At 31.0% G+C, this 14,108-nt stretch overlaps 1 protein-coding gene across 1 annotated transcript; it reads left to right on the top strand.

Annotated features, from left to right (window-relative positions):
• Positions 1 to 7,115: 7,115 nt before the first annotated feature.
• Positions 7,116 to 13,747, top strand: LOC106419371 (sulfate transporter 1.1). The gene is made up of 12 exons (XM_022708222.2): positions 7,116 to 8,380; positions 8,480 to 8,528; positions 8,663 to 9,045; positions 9,152 to 9,217; positions 9,291 to 9,404; positions 9,558 to 9,674; positions 9,761 to 9,887; positions 10,124 to 10,410; positions 10,502 to 10,692; positions 11,502 to 11,587; positions 11,748 to 11,824; positions 12,262 to 13,747. Exons 1-12 carry the CDS (start codon positions 8,024 to 8,026, stop codon positions 12,406 to 12,408), a joined length of 2,001 nt encoding a protein of 666 aa, XP_022563943.2. The 5' UTR covers positions 7,116 to 8,023; the 3' UTR covers positions 12,409 to 13,747.
• The last annotated feature ends 361 nt before the right edge of the window (positions 13,748 to 14,108 follow it).

The following is a 14,108-nucleotide window of genomic DNA, read 5'->3' as shown; positions in this document are numbered from 1 at the left end:
TACGCTAAAACACGGACATCAATATAAAACCACGGAAACTTTTAATTGTAGTTTAAATTTTAAATACTCCTAGCTGTTTGTGCTTTAACAAAAAAAATGATGTTAATTATAGTATGTTTCTAGGAACGACATAATGAACCTGGACAGCGTGCGAGAGTAACTAATCGATGACCACCACTCTCGTGTGTACATTTAATGGCATGACAGCAGTAGAAGACAAAACAGTTGTAATTGTACAACTATTGACTTTCGACATTCATGTACAAAGTATCTCCACATAACTTAGATTAGAAAAAAGAAAAACTGTTTTGAACAAAAAGGAAAAAACTATACACACTAAATAGCCCTCTTGTATTTTTTTTTTAAATGACGCCACATATTTGTTTCCACCAGAGTTTATAAAAACTAGATCCTTTCTCCGCGCGATGCGCGGAAAAGTGTGTTGATAGCCGATTTTTGATTATAAATTTCAATGTTTTTGTTTGGAATGGAAGCATTGTGTTTTTCAAAATGTTTGGAAAATTGGTGAATATCGAGTTTATGCAATTGTTTAAAAACAAAAAGAGTAGCTAAATAAGCATAAATAATGTAAGAAAGAGATTAAGTCTTTTGAAGATGTGGTTTATAAGAAAACAAATAGCCTGAAATTGGTTAAGAATAAGTTAGTTAGCTTAAATTTAAGTAAATACAAAACTATGGTTATTTATATTAAAAAGGTTCATACCTGGCATAGCTGGGTAAAAAACTCTGTGTAAGTCTTTCTTTATTTGATTGTATCATCGTTTGGTTGATATGTTGGGCATTATAAATCTGTAAATATAATATTTTATCAGAAAACTTCTGAAAAATGGTAGAAGTGAAAACTACTAATTTAATTAAAATACCTTTCTGGGAAGGAAGACCTCTGAATATTTCTTTATAGACTATGTTATTCATTTTCAGCTGGTGAAGTTTTCACTTTCAGCTGGTGAAAGTCTTCACTTTGTAGACTATGTTCTTCACTTCCTACGGGCATGATATACTTTACTTGTGATCTAGGCTATTAATTTTTGTATGATTTTGTGGTTTGTGTTTTGGTTTGCATTTGTAAGAGATGTGTGATAATGATTTTTGTCTTTTAGAAAATATTAGGTCATGAAAGATTATATGTGATAACATATATAAAGCTTGTTTGGAATAGTTTTTTCTGTTAACCATGTTTAAAAAAAAATTATAATAACCATGGTTGTGGCCTTACAATTTGTGCTGTTTTCAGAGATGAGTTCTCTATTGTTTAACCATATTATGCTTCGTATAATGGACTGTTTTTTTTTTGGGTTGCCCGATTGGGTGGTGAGTGGTTCGTATCGGGAACAAAAACTTTATAGTGATTGTAACGTACGATTAGTTATGAGATTTTTTAAAAGTTTAAGGTTCTTGTAATATTGTTAGGGTGTCTTTGAAGTTTTGGCAGAATATATTGGTGGACTCCTTGTTTTCTATAGTAAGAATATAACAATTATTGGGTTTATATTGATCTAACAGGTACTGTTTAGGTATTGTTGATTCGTGACTTTCCACTTCGGTACTACTCAATTTGGATTAAGAATTATCATACTATTAACAGTATATCAAATGTTCCATAATAATCTTCATAGCTAACAATACATCAAATAGTTATGGTTTTCTATTTTTTATGAGTTTAGCCTATATTTTGTTGGTAAAAAAAGGAAACAATTGTGGAATTTTTTTTTCAAACTTTTGTTGATATGAGTTATAAGTAACATAAAAACAACATAAATATATTTTTTCTCGAATACAATAATTCATAAATATATAATCTAAATATTTATTTATAAATATTAGAAAGCCACAATTGATATTATATTTTATGCTACTTGCTTATTTTTTTAGAAAAAGATAATAAATTGGCATTTTCTACTTATTAGAATTATAAAATTTAAGAAGAAATATATTAAAAACCTATTAAATTCAAGAAAAGTAAATAATGTAAAATAGTAAAATAGATATATGTGTGTTTAATATAGTAACAAATATATAATTTCTAAAAGAAAAATAAATAGTAAAATATGTCATAAAAATAGTAAACATAATAATTAAAACAAACTAAAAATTTATTAAAATTTTAAATAGGGCCGCCTAATAGCACATGCAAGTGGAGCGGTCGAACATGATCCGAATCAAAAAACAAAAAAAAAATAATTAAGATTTTTTTTAAAAAGAATATAAATTACAGTTTATAATTTTAGATATAAATCTACATTTAGAGCATATAATATTTTAAAAAATCATTAAATATTTACACAAATAGTTAAACTATTTTACTACATTATTAATTATATTTTTAATATTTTTGAACATGATCCAAAAATTAATTAAGACGACCTGATTTTAAATATATATATTTTTTCATTTGTTTACTCGTCCGTAGGGCGGATCCGACCCTAGTATATCATATACATGAGGTGTAGAATTATGCTTAAAAGGTGTGTAAGTTCTAATTCTATGTTGGGGAAATTACATGTTTACCACTTTCATGGTACCAGTTTTCATTTGTACCACCACTAATTAAGGAGACATTTTCAAAAATACATTCTTCATTAAGTGGTAAAAGACTCTTATGCTCTTGTTATTTATATATATAATAAATCATTATTTAAATAAAAAAATTAAGAAAAAAAGTAAAATTTTTTTTATGTTTTCGAATTATACTTTTTTATAAATTTTTTTTTTAAAATTTTCTTTTTCGAATTTTTTTTATTTTTTTCAAATTTATTTCTGAAAAACGAAAATTATGTTTGAAACTATTTTTTAAATTTTTTTTTATATTTATTAAGTATTTATTTATATATTTATTAGAATCCTAAATTTCACATTCCAAAAACCCTACCCCACCCCTCAACTCTAAACCCTAAATCTAGATTAGTTAACCCTAAATGTATAATTGTCTTTTACCCTTCATTAAAAGTGAGGGTAAAAGTGATTAGTGTAAACATGAAAATTGGTAGTATTTTTTAAATTTTACATCACATATATAGTATTTTAAAATTATCCTTTACAATTAGGTTATGAGAACTTCTTATAACATGTAACAATACCGTAGAATTATTATTTATTTAAATAAGTGGTTCTGGAAAAGATTTGAATTTTGTCAGAAATTACTATCCACCAATAAATGTTTAAATTTTTGAATGAAATAGAAAATACATGAAAGTACAACTAATAACTATATAAGTTGACACATATTAAAAACTTAACCTTTTATATACATATACAATGTTGAAGGATTTGCAAATTTGTATGCTGTTATTTTTTTAAATAAAATTTGGATACATATAAAATATTATTTTAAAATTTTGAGCTGATAATTAATGTATTGTTTGTTAGATCTTTGTACAGTAATTATGTCATGTATGTATATTTTAATACATTGTTGTGAAAATATAATTTGGACCACATGATACCAATAAATTACAGATGATAGCAAAGTTGTCAAAAATTCATTACTTCGGTAATCGGTCTTTTACCATAATAAATCAAATTTACTCAGGAAACATTTTTTTTTAATTGTAACTGCACAGAAAAAAAACTTATCAAAGCAAATATATTTTCAACTTTAAGTATCACTCTGCTCTAGCTCATTCCGATAGTCAACTTAAAGTATTAGAAAAATCTGACTACAACACCAAATCCCACTGGTATGCTCGTTTCAAGGGAAATATTTCCGGGCACATTGGGACTGAATTCTGTTAAGAAATTAGTCAGTGGAGCCCGCTAGAGACACCAAAAATTTGAAAAACAAAAAATCAAAACTATGAAATATCCATCGCCCAAAAGAGCTTATGACCTTGAGAAAGACTTTTCTCTAATCAGAACCTACAAAGATTGTAAAAGAAACATATAACATTATAAGTAAAAGTTGAATCAACTGATCAAACATAGAAACTACAACAGTCACATCGTCCAAGCAAATACCCTCTGGTGTACCTGAAAGAAGGGGTGTTACAGAGCCTCCGCAGATGGTGTCTGATAGTAAATGCACCTGATGGAGTACAAAAATTTGATACTAACCAACTTCTAATGTGCATAGATAGGACTGTAGAAGTACTTCAGGTGCTCTCTTTGGCTCTACCTATCAGAACAAAGCTTTTAGAGTCAGTAAGGCAGCAATGGTGTGGCCACTAATCCACATATTGGTCACTGAAGTACAATCTTTACCAGTGTATAACAACATACTCAATAAACGTGGACTTAAACGAAACATATGGGTCACTGAATTAACCTCCCCGCTGACAAAAAAAAGAAAAAAAAAGAATTAACCTCCCTGTGGTGAAACAAAAAAAAAGAAAAAAAAAACATCCCCTGCCTGTCCAAAATCAGCAATGTTAATATTGGGTTTAAAAGAAACAGATTATTTTTGCAGCAACCAACACAGCATAAACATATACTGTTCACAAACAAATTAACTATGATTGTTAGAGAGACCTAGTGGTTAGAATCAAAACTGTCAATTTTTATAGCAAATGTTTTAAGTCTTGTATCAATTGACCACACTGATGATTGTCAAAGTGACCTCAAGGCTATCAATCACCTGGCTTAAGATCACGTTTGATGCATGTAAGGATTGCTTTGAAAGGCTTGAAAGTTCCAATTTCTGATATCATCTACAACAAAAAATTTTTTTTGCCAACCCTTCATAAGCAGGTAAAATATTTTCATTCCTGATCAAATAGAATGAGATACACAGATAAGTTCCATGAATTAGTGTCAGGAAAAATCAAAATGCAAGCAAGAAGAAGTATAACATGTACTCAAAGAACAGCTCGCCAAACATTATCAAAAGTCCATCACAAACCTCTTTGATTAACTTGTACATCTAAGTTCAAAGGCAGCTCACAAACCAAAAATTAAGGGACCAGATGCTAAAGATATCAAAAATAATAATAAGAGTAATTTAAGCATGTCGGTCGTCTTTCTGGTGAAGCAAAGTGGCTTTATTTTATGTATGTTATAACTTTTGAAAATTTTATATAGCAACAATCTTTTAGTCGTTCGTAGCAAGGACTGGAAGCAAACTCAGTCCTCACTCCTCCACTACAAAACTCATTCCTGCATATACAGTGAAAAGGAATTTTAATGTGAAATCTTTTAGAAGCAAAGCTTAATTGAGAACATACATCAAGATCCATGGGGGCTTAATACAATTAACAGATGATAATTACATATATTTTGCTTAATCAATTTGGGAGGTATTTTAATCGGGGAAGAGAGTAAACAAAAGGAAATCGGATAAGTTCAAGTAACGCATTTGATTTGATTTGACCTAATCAATTTCTAACTGAAGACAATCATCCATTAGTTAATCATCAGCTAATACAAAAAGATCTGTAAGGAGTAGAAACCCCAGAGAAGCGAATTTGGGAGTTAGAGGTTGGAGCTTACAGATTCGAAGGTGTATGAAAGTCGCCAGAGAAGAAGGTAAAAGACGAGAGAGAGATCGGAGGAGAGTGGTTTTAATGCGAAGATGAGTTGACTAACGGCACCATCATTGAGGATTTTTGAAGCTATCGATGCGCTGAGATTTGTTTGGATGTGGGTGGAATAAGTGATCAGAGAAGCGGAGAGGAAGTTATATATTGAGAACCTGAGTGAATCTGAAGAGTTATATGCTAGGTGAAACGAATTCATTAAGAGGGGATTAAAGAAATTTATTGATTGTTGAAGAAAGGGGTCGTTACAGAACTTCATCGAATAAATGAAGGAGAAGGGTCGACTACGCTTTCATACGAAATAGATTTGGTGAATATGAACTGATATGGGCTTTTTAAAAAATATAAACAGCCCATTTGAAAGGTGATCACACAAAATATATTAACGTGGTATGACGTGTCAAAATGAAATCGTTTGATTGGATGATTTTTTTGGCAGACGTGGACACGCTGAGCACTCAGGATATCGGCCTTTTAATATTGTTAGATAAAATCTACTATAATAAATTTGAATTCAGTAAATTTACTGAGAACATGATTAAATGAAAATGTTCTAATTTGATTAGTTATAAAATGTGACATGATAAAGGTGACATATATTGATAAGTCAAATGCGATTCAATTCCACATAGGATTAGGCTCTTTATAGCTAATGCAAAATTAGATTAAGTAAGCCATTTTTAACTACCACACATTAAATTTCGGTTCATTCTAAATCATATCAAAACTCTCTAAATTATTAAGATGTCAATTATTTTGTTTAAAATCATATCATAAAATTTGATGTATAATCTAAATATATTCATATGATTTAGAACGGTTTAGTGGTTAAGTTACATATAAGGTTTATGTGACATATACGGTTTGGATATACAATTTTGTTCGATCGTCTAGTTGGTTTTCCAATTCCATATTATGATTTCAAAATCATACATTAGTTCCATATATGATTATTTATACTATGATTCACTATCATATTACCTATTTAGGGTTTGTTGTGTAGGGTTTAGGTTTGCAAAACATGTAAGATTTAGGTTTAGGGTATATGGGGTTTGAACACTAAAGTATAATACACAATACATTATGTTACAAAATTAAGAGATTTATAATAGTATGGTATTTGGTTGATTGATAACCACGTAAAATGTGATATTCAGTTTTGATATTACAGTAGAACCTCTATAAATTAATAATATTGGAATTTTAAAATTTTATTATTTTATGGAGATATTAATTTACAAAAGTTTTCTTATTTATTCTAAGATAAGAAAAATATTTGATTTAGTTTATAGATATTAAATGTTAGTTTTTAATTTTGACATTTCTATTAATTTTATTATATTATTTGGTGTATAAAATATATATTGTATATAATTTAAATGTGGTTTTAGATATAATATTACTAAACTCATCAAAAATATATTAAGTGTTAAGAAAATATAAAGATAATTTCATTATGAATATAAAATAAACAACATAATAATAGATTCTTACTTATATAAAATATGTATACATATAAATTATTAATTTATAATTTTAGTGGGACCATATATTTACATATAGTTTTATAAAAAATAATTATGTTATTATTTTATCGATTTGTGTCAAATTTTGAACCGGCTCAAGTTGGGACCAACGGAATATATTAATTTATAGAGATTATTAATTTATCGAGTATTAATTTATAGATATTATTAATTTATCGACGAAATGTATTTTCAAAAACTACATTTCATATATTTTCTCATCACTGAAATTATCTCATTCATACACGTATGTGTTTTTTAAAAGAGAAATATGCCAAATGTATACCATAAATTCCTTTAACTATTAATTTAAATATAACCTGTTATAGACTTATAGTATGTATGATGTTACATTTTTTAAAAATCTTTTAAACATGATAATACTGATATATTTGGGAATATTCTTATGATGCTTAGGTTCAACCGATTGACCAACTTTCCAAACTCACCTTCTATCAACCGTTTTTTTACCATGGAATTGGTTAGACGGCCGAGTTTTAGAACATGACTTTAATGTATAATTAGTGTGTATTTTCTTGAACCAGCATTTTAGTTTATAATATTTTGTATATTTTGAACCAGCATTTTATTTTATTGTATATTTAGTATGTTGGTGTCTATCTTCAGAGAGTATAAATTATCAAAGTCAACCTTCCGCTCATAAATTTCTCCCAGTGTCAAATTAAAGTATACAACTCAAATATTGTGAAACATTATGATCATATTTTTTAAAATATATGTTGGCTATAGTTGAATTTATCAAATGAAACATGTTTACTCTAACAAGTAAAATGAAAACCAAGCTGTGATGATCTTGAGAGTTGACCTTCGAATATTTCACAGCTATATAAAGGACATAGCAAAACTCTAATTCCTCCTCAAGCAAATCAACAATTTCTCCAAACTAATAATATCATCCTTCGTCTAAGGTAAAAAACTAAACTATAAACACATAACGAGCTTATAATTTATTTATTATTTGCGAGAAATTTCTTTTTTTGATAAATAATGTTTATTAATGGTAAAAAATGCAGGCAGCTAATTAAATTCAAATTTTCAACAATGGCCAAGACTAATCCGCCGGACGGAGGAGGGTCCGATGCAAATGAAAATACATCCGTTCGTCACAGAGTGGCACGTCCTCCGAAGGAGGGTTTGCTAAAGGAGTTCAAGTCGGTGGTTCAAGAAACGTTCTTCCACGATGCGCCTCTGAGGGATTTTAAGGACCAAACAGCATCTAAGAAGGTGTTGCTCGGGATCCAAGCTGTCTTCCCAATCATTGGATGGGCTAGAGAGTACAATCTTCGAAAACTTAGAGGAGATGTCATTTCTGGTCTCACCATTGCTAGTCTTTGTATCCCTCAGGTTTACTATTTAAGACACCATTTTTTTATAAAGTCTACGTACATTTTTGTGTGTTTCTTTCTTTATATATACATCATATGTATGTTTCATGGATGTTAGGATATTGGATATGCAAAGCTCGCGAATTTGGATCCAAAATATGGACTTTGTAAGTCTTGATATATTTAACCTAAGGAAAAAATATTCTCAGAAATAGTGTAGTTGATAATACCTATAGCTGATCCACAAAAAAAAAACATTTACCATGTATAAAAAATAGTGAATGCATGGTTTTGTGTACAGATTCAAGCTTCGTGCCACCACTGGTGTATGCGGGCATGGGGAGTTCTAGAGATATTGCGATCGGACCAGTGGCGGTGGTGTCTCTTCTACTTGGCACTCTTTGCCAGGCCGTGGTCGACCCGAATGAGCATCCCGAGGAATATCTCCGCCTTGCCTTCACCGCCACTTTCTTTGCTGGCGTTTTCGAAGCTGCCCTTGGTTTTCTCCGGTTGGGATTCCTGATAGACTTTCTGTCACATGCGGCTGTGGTTGGGTTCATGGGAGGAGCAGCCATTACAATTGCTCTCCAACAACTTAAGGGCTTTCTTGGCATCAAGAAGTTCACCAAGAAAACTGATATTGTTTCCGTCATGCACTCGGTATTCGGGGCTGCTCGTCACGGGGTACCTATTAATACTCTTCTTTCTTTTATAACCTTTCTCTATGCTTACTTTTATAACCAAACAAATTAATATCTCACTCGCTTTCGTTTCTTCGTGAATGTTCCAGTGGAATTGGCAGACTATTGTCATTGGTGCCAGTTTCTTGACATTCCTTCTTGTCGCAAAATACATTGTAACTTCTTTATTCCCGTTATATATAAGCGGGCATCTTTGAATGTTTTCTCTAATATGATATTTGATTACAGGGGAAGAAGAACAAAAAACTCTTTTGGGTTCCGGCAGTTGCTCCTCTTATTTCCGTCGTTGTCTCCACTTTCTTTGTCTTTATAACTCGTGCGGACAAACAAGGAGTCCAAATTGTAAGCTCACACAATATGAATCATGTGTAGTTTTTAATCATTGATGAATAATGATTTTTCATAGTCTTGCTAATGTTTTTCTTCTGAGTCACCACCCGAGTTGATAGATATATTGGTTACTAAAAATATTTTTTTTTATCATAACCCATGAAGGTGAGGCATATAGATCAAGGAATCAATCCGATTTCAGTTGGTAAGCTTTACTTTTCCGGAAAATATTTTACCGAAGGAATTCGAATTGGGGGCGTTGCTGGTATGGTAGCCCTAACGGTAAGTCACACATAAACAAGGGAGATATCATTTAGTCTTTTCTAATTATATCTGAATAATTTTTGTTTTTAAAAAAAAAAAATCAGGAAGCTGTAGCCATTGCAAGAACGTTTGCCGCAATGAAAGACTATCAAATCGATGGAAACAAAGAGATGATCGCATTGGGTACTATGAACGTTGTTGGTTCACTCACTTCTTGTTACATTGCCACAGGTACGCTGCCAAAAAAAATTAAGTTTCGATGCTTACTTTTTAAACTAACTAATCAAAAGAAGTTTTTAAGTTTAACAAAATTTTACTATTCCTTTTTTCAGTCAAAAAACAAAAACAAAAACAAAATTTACTTCATGATATATAGTATATTGTGAAAACATTTATGGTCTTCCATTTAAAACCCCGTCTCATACTCAAATAAATGGGATTCTAACATATATTTAAGAAATTTATAGGTTCATTCTCGCGATCTGCCGTAAACTACATGGCGGGATGCCACACAGCTGTTTCAAACATTGTGATGGCCATAGTGGTAGCTCTAACATTAGTGTTCATCACACCGCTCTTCAAGTACACGCCAAACGCCATCCTCGCAGCAATCATTATATCAGCCGTCCTTGGTCTTATTGATTTTGACGCAGCAGTCCTCATATGGAAGATCGATAAACTCGACTTCGCGGCTTGCATGGGAGCTTTCTTCGGAGTTGTTTTCGTTTCAGTCGAAATCGGTCTCTTGATTTCCGTAAGATTGCTCATATGGATGAATCGATAATATATGTACATATATTATAAAGCTTACGTGTATTTGGTTCTGGGGGAAACGTTTTACATAGGTGGTGATATCGTTTGCGAAGATTCTGCTGCAAGTGACGAGACCAAGAACAGCGGTTCTAGGGAAGCTTCCAAGGACGAATGTGTATCGGAACACTCTACAGTATCCAGATGCTGCCAAAATTCCCGGAATCTTGATCATTCGCGTTGATTCTGCCATCTACTTTTCCAACTCCAACTATGTCCGAGAAAGGTGAATTATATACACATTCTTCATTATACAAATTTATTATTTGTTTCAGTTCAAAACCGAATTGACAAAAAAATGAATAGAAACATATATATAATTTGAAAAGTAAATATGTAAGTTAATAACTCACTAACTAACTAACTAACCAACTAAATAACTAATGGTATTCTAGTGGTTAAGGATTCATTCTGCTAGTCAGCAGGGCCGGCTTAAAGGGGACAAGCGGTGCGACCGCCCCGGGTCCGAGTCCGTGTCCCCCCGTGTAGTGATAAATAAGGGGCTCAATTTTTTATAAATCTATATTTTTATATATAAAAAAAATTATAAATACAATAAATAAAATTGAAAAGGACCCAAAATTATTTGATATGTATATAGTTTTATTTTCATTACAAAATATACAAAATATTATTGATTAAATTTTAAAAATATTTTAAACATTATCTCTATATAAATTTTAGAGAGTAAAAAAATTTTTTTTGCCCTAGAGCCTCTAGCAGTGTTGAGCCGGCCCTGCTAGTCAGATATTAGGGGTTCTCTGAGTCCTCCTAGTATAGATGTCTTCAGTGGCAAGGAAACTCAGATCTTCAAGTCCCAGAGATTGGTTGATTTTTCAACATCAAAATTTATAAATTTATAACACATTAATATATATTTATGTGTGTGTGTGTGTGTTAGTGCCGGTTTGGATTTTAAATGGCTACACAACGATAACATGAACACGAATTATTATGTAGCATATCCTGGTCAGATGGATATAAATTTATTAAGCGGAAGAAAAATTAAATAAGTTTGACTAAATGTGGTGACAGGATTCTAAGATGGTTGCGAGAAGAAGAAGAAAAAGCTAAAGCAGCAGACATGCCGGCAATCAAGTTTCTAATTATTGAGATGTCACGTAAGAACGATATTTCTACGTACAACTATAATGATAATCTTCGTAACAGTTTTTTTTTAATAATTTATATCGTAACTATTCTTATGATCCCATAATGTAGGAATATTACATATATTTTACGATACAAGCTTACTGATGGTTTATATAAATGTATGCGCAGCGGTTACAGATATTGATACCAGTGGTATCCACTCCATTGAAGAGCTTCACAAGAGTCTTGAAAAGAGACAAATCCAGGTGAAGTGTTTTAATAACTCAATGTAACTTTTATTGGTTGCAAGCTTGCAATTAGCTTGGTTACTAAAATCGACAATTTTTAAATAGGTTATACAGAGCGGACATAAAAAATTATTTAAACCAGTTTTGGTTATATTTTGTTGTAGAATTTGATCTAAATTAAATTGAGACATTTGGATCATAACAACAAAACTTTGGACGGATTTAATAATTTATTTGTTAGCATGTTAACTGGAATAGATTAAGGTAAGGACACAAAATCTACTAAACAAAGGCATTGCTTAACAAACACTAATGGTATCAATTCTAGAGCTTTGTTGTAGTAGTTAATATGCTATCTGAGACTAAATTCTAGAGCTTTGTTGTAGTAGTTAATATGCTATCTGAGACAATGAGAATGATTAATCTGATCGATTAACTGACTTGACACTGAACAGTTGATTCTTGCAAATCCCGGACCAGTGGTGACTGAGAAGCTTCATGCTTCTAAGTTTGCTGATGAGATTGGGGAGGAGAACATCTTCCTTAGCGTTGGCGACGCGGTCGCAATTTGTTCTCCTAAATTGGCTGAGCAACAAGCATAATAAGGAGCTGAACTAAACCTTCACCAACCATTGTTTTGATTTGTGTGTGTGTGTGTGTGTTTTTTTTGAGAGATATATGATAATTTGTGCAACATATGGTTCTTAAGTTTGACTCCTTCCACTGTTATTTTCTCTCGTGTTTGTGTTTGATATGAGATGATAAATAAATTGTACTTCCAACTTATGTCGACGATTATGTGTTTAATCTATTTTATGTTGTTTTATACTCGCCGATAGTGTTTTGTTATTTAACTAATGAGTATCTATGAAAAGTTCAACTTCCCGATAATGAAATAATCTATGAGTCTATGAGTCTTTTCACTTTGAATACCAATAATGTATGTGTTGTATTTGGAATCCTTGGGTCCGGATACTCCAAAGCATGTTGTCTTAAAGAGAGACTGAACACTAACCAATTAATATTATTATTTGTAGTTATAGCAGAAAAGCTACCTATATTATAAGTAGTTTTTATATTTATATGTTATATTTTGTTATACTGGATTAGATATAAGAAACCAAGAGACGGTCAGCAGAAGTCTCAATCGTAAAGAAAACCCAAACAACCTAACTTATCAGATATTATAAGCATCAATCTCGTCCTAGTTCATCATCGTTTCAATTAACTAATTGGCACTTGTTTAATATGATGAAATTTATGTGAAAAACTGACAGCTAGGCACTGTTCACAAAGCCGCTTAAGAGGGCAAATACATCGCAGACTGTTTCACCTAAATAATACTACAGAACACAAAAAGAAACAATAATATCTGGATAGAAAGAAAACCTAGTCCATGTCCAATAAAAGAACCAAAATCTACATAATATTTGGGTGGACTTTCTCCACCTTCACCAAAAGGCAGAAATTAGGTGGTTTGATGGTCAGGCCAATTCTATAATAAAACAGTATTTATATGAACGTGCAAGTTAATAAAGATAACATTGTGAATTCGACAATAAGATTCTACAACAACCTTATTTTTAAAAACTTTTGTATACCTACCTAATATTGGTTCAGTTTATGCATATTCCACAAAATATAAATACTGTTTTATGATCCAATATTTAGGTATTGATCCAATACTTTTGTATTCAACATTTTTCGTTTATGGCATTTAAAATATAAATATTTTTGATGCTATGATCAATGATATTCATCGAGAAAGACAAATATTTAGGTCTTGGTCCAATACCAATACTTTAGGTATTGATCCAATACTTTTGTATGAAGAATAAGCCAGCGAGCACACACAGCCCCCGGAGACAACAGCTAAAGGAGAAAATAAACTTCCCTAGGGAAACTAACTTGCCTCGTTGTGTCTCCTTGTCTGAAGAGATCGTTCAGGTCTAAATATTCCACTCATCATGTTGTTTCCACTCATCATGTCTTATTGTTTGTTTTATATGCTCCACCAGGATTGTCTAACCCCGTAAAACCGAACCAGTTAAAACCAAACTAGACCGAAATAGAGAAAATGGTTTGGATTTGTTAATACCGAATATAACGAATATAAGTTATTTATAAAAAATCGCTGTATATAGATATGGTTTGATATATAAACCGATTTTAGTAATTTAATATTTTGTTTAAGTTAAATGTTATTCTTCATTTTTATCAAATTAAACAAAACATAATTTTTACTTTTCGTTAATAAATATGTGTACCAATATTTATTTATTTAATAATATTATGGATTAAT

This window comes from Brassica napus, chromosome A2, assembly GCF_020379485.1.
Source record: "Brassica napus cultivar Da-Ae chromosome A2, Da-Ae, whole genome shotgun sequence".
NCBI classification, from domain to species: domain Eukaryota; kingdom Viridiplantae; phylum Streptophyta; class Magnoliopsida; order Brassicales; family Brassicaceae; genus Brassica; species Brassica napus.
Note: the sequence above shows the minus strand (reverse complement) of the source record. Positions and strands in the feature narration are given on the sequence as shown.

What these genes read in the sequence shown, in the direction of transcription:
- LOC106419371 (XM_022708222.2), top strand. Translation starts at nt 8,024, where the DNA reads ATGTTTATTAATGGTAAAAAATGCAGGCAGCTAATTAAATTCAAATTT. An exon ending in CTAGTCTTTGTATCCCTCAG is followed by an intron (nt 8,381 to 8,479) that starts GTTTACTATTTA and finishes CATGGATGTTAG; the next exon opens with GATATTGGATATGCAAAGCT. An exon ending in AAATCGGTCTCTTGATTTCC is followed by an intron (nt 10,411 to 10,501) that starts GTAAGATTGCTC and finishes CGTTTTACATAG; the next exon opens with GTGGTGATATCGTTTGCGAA.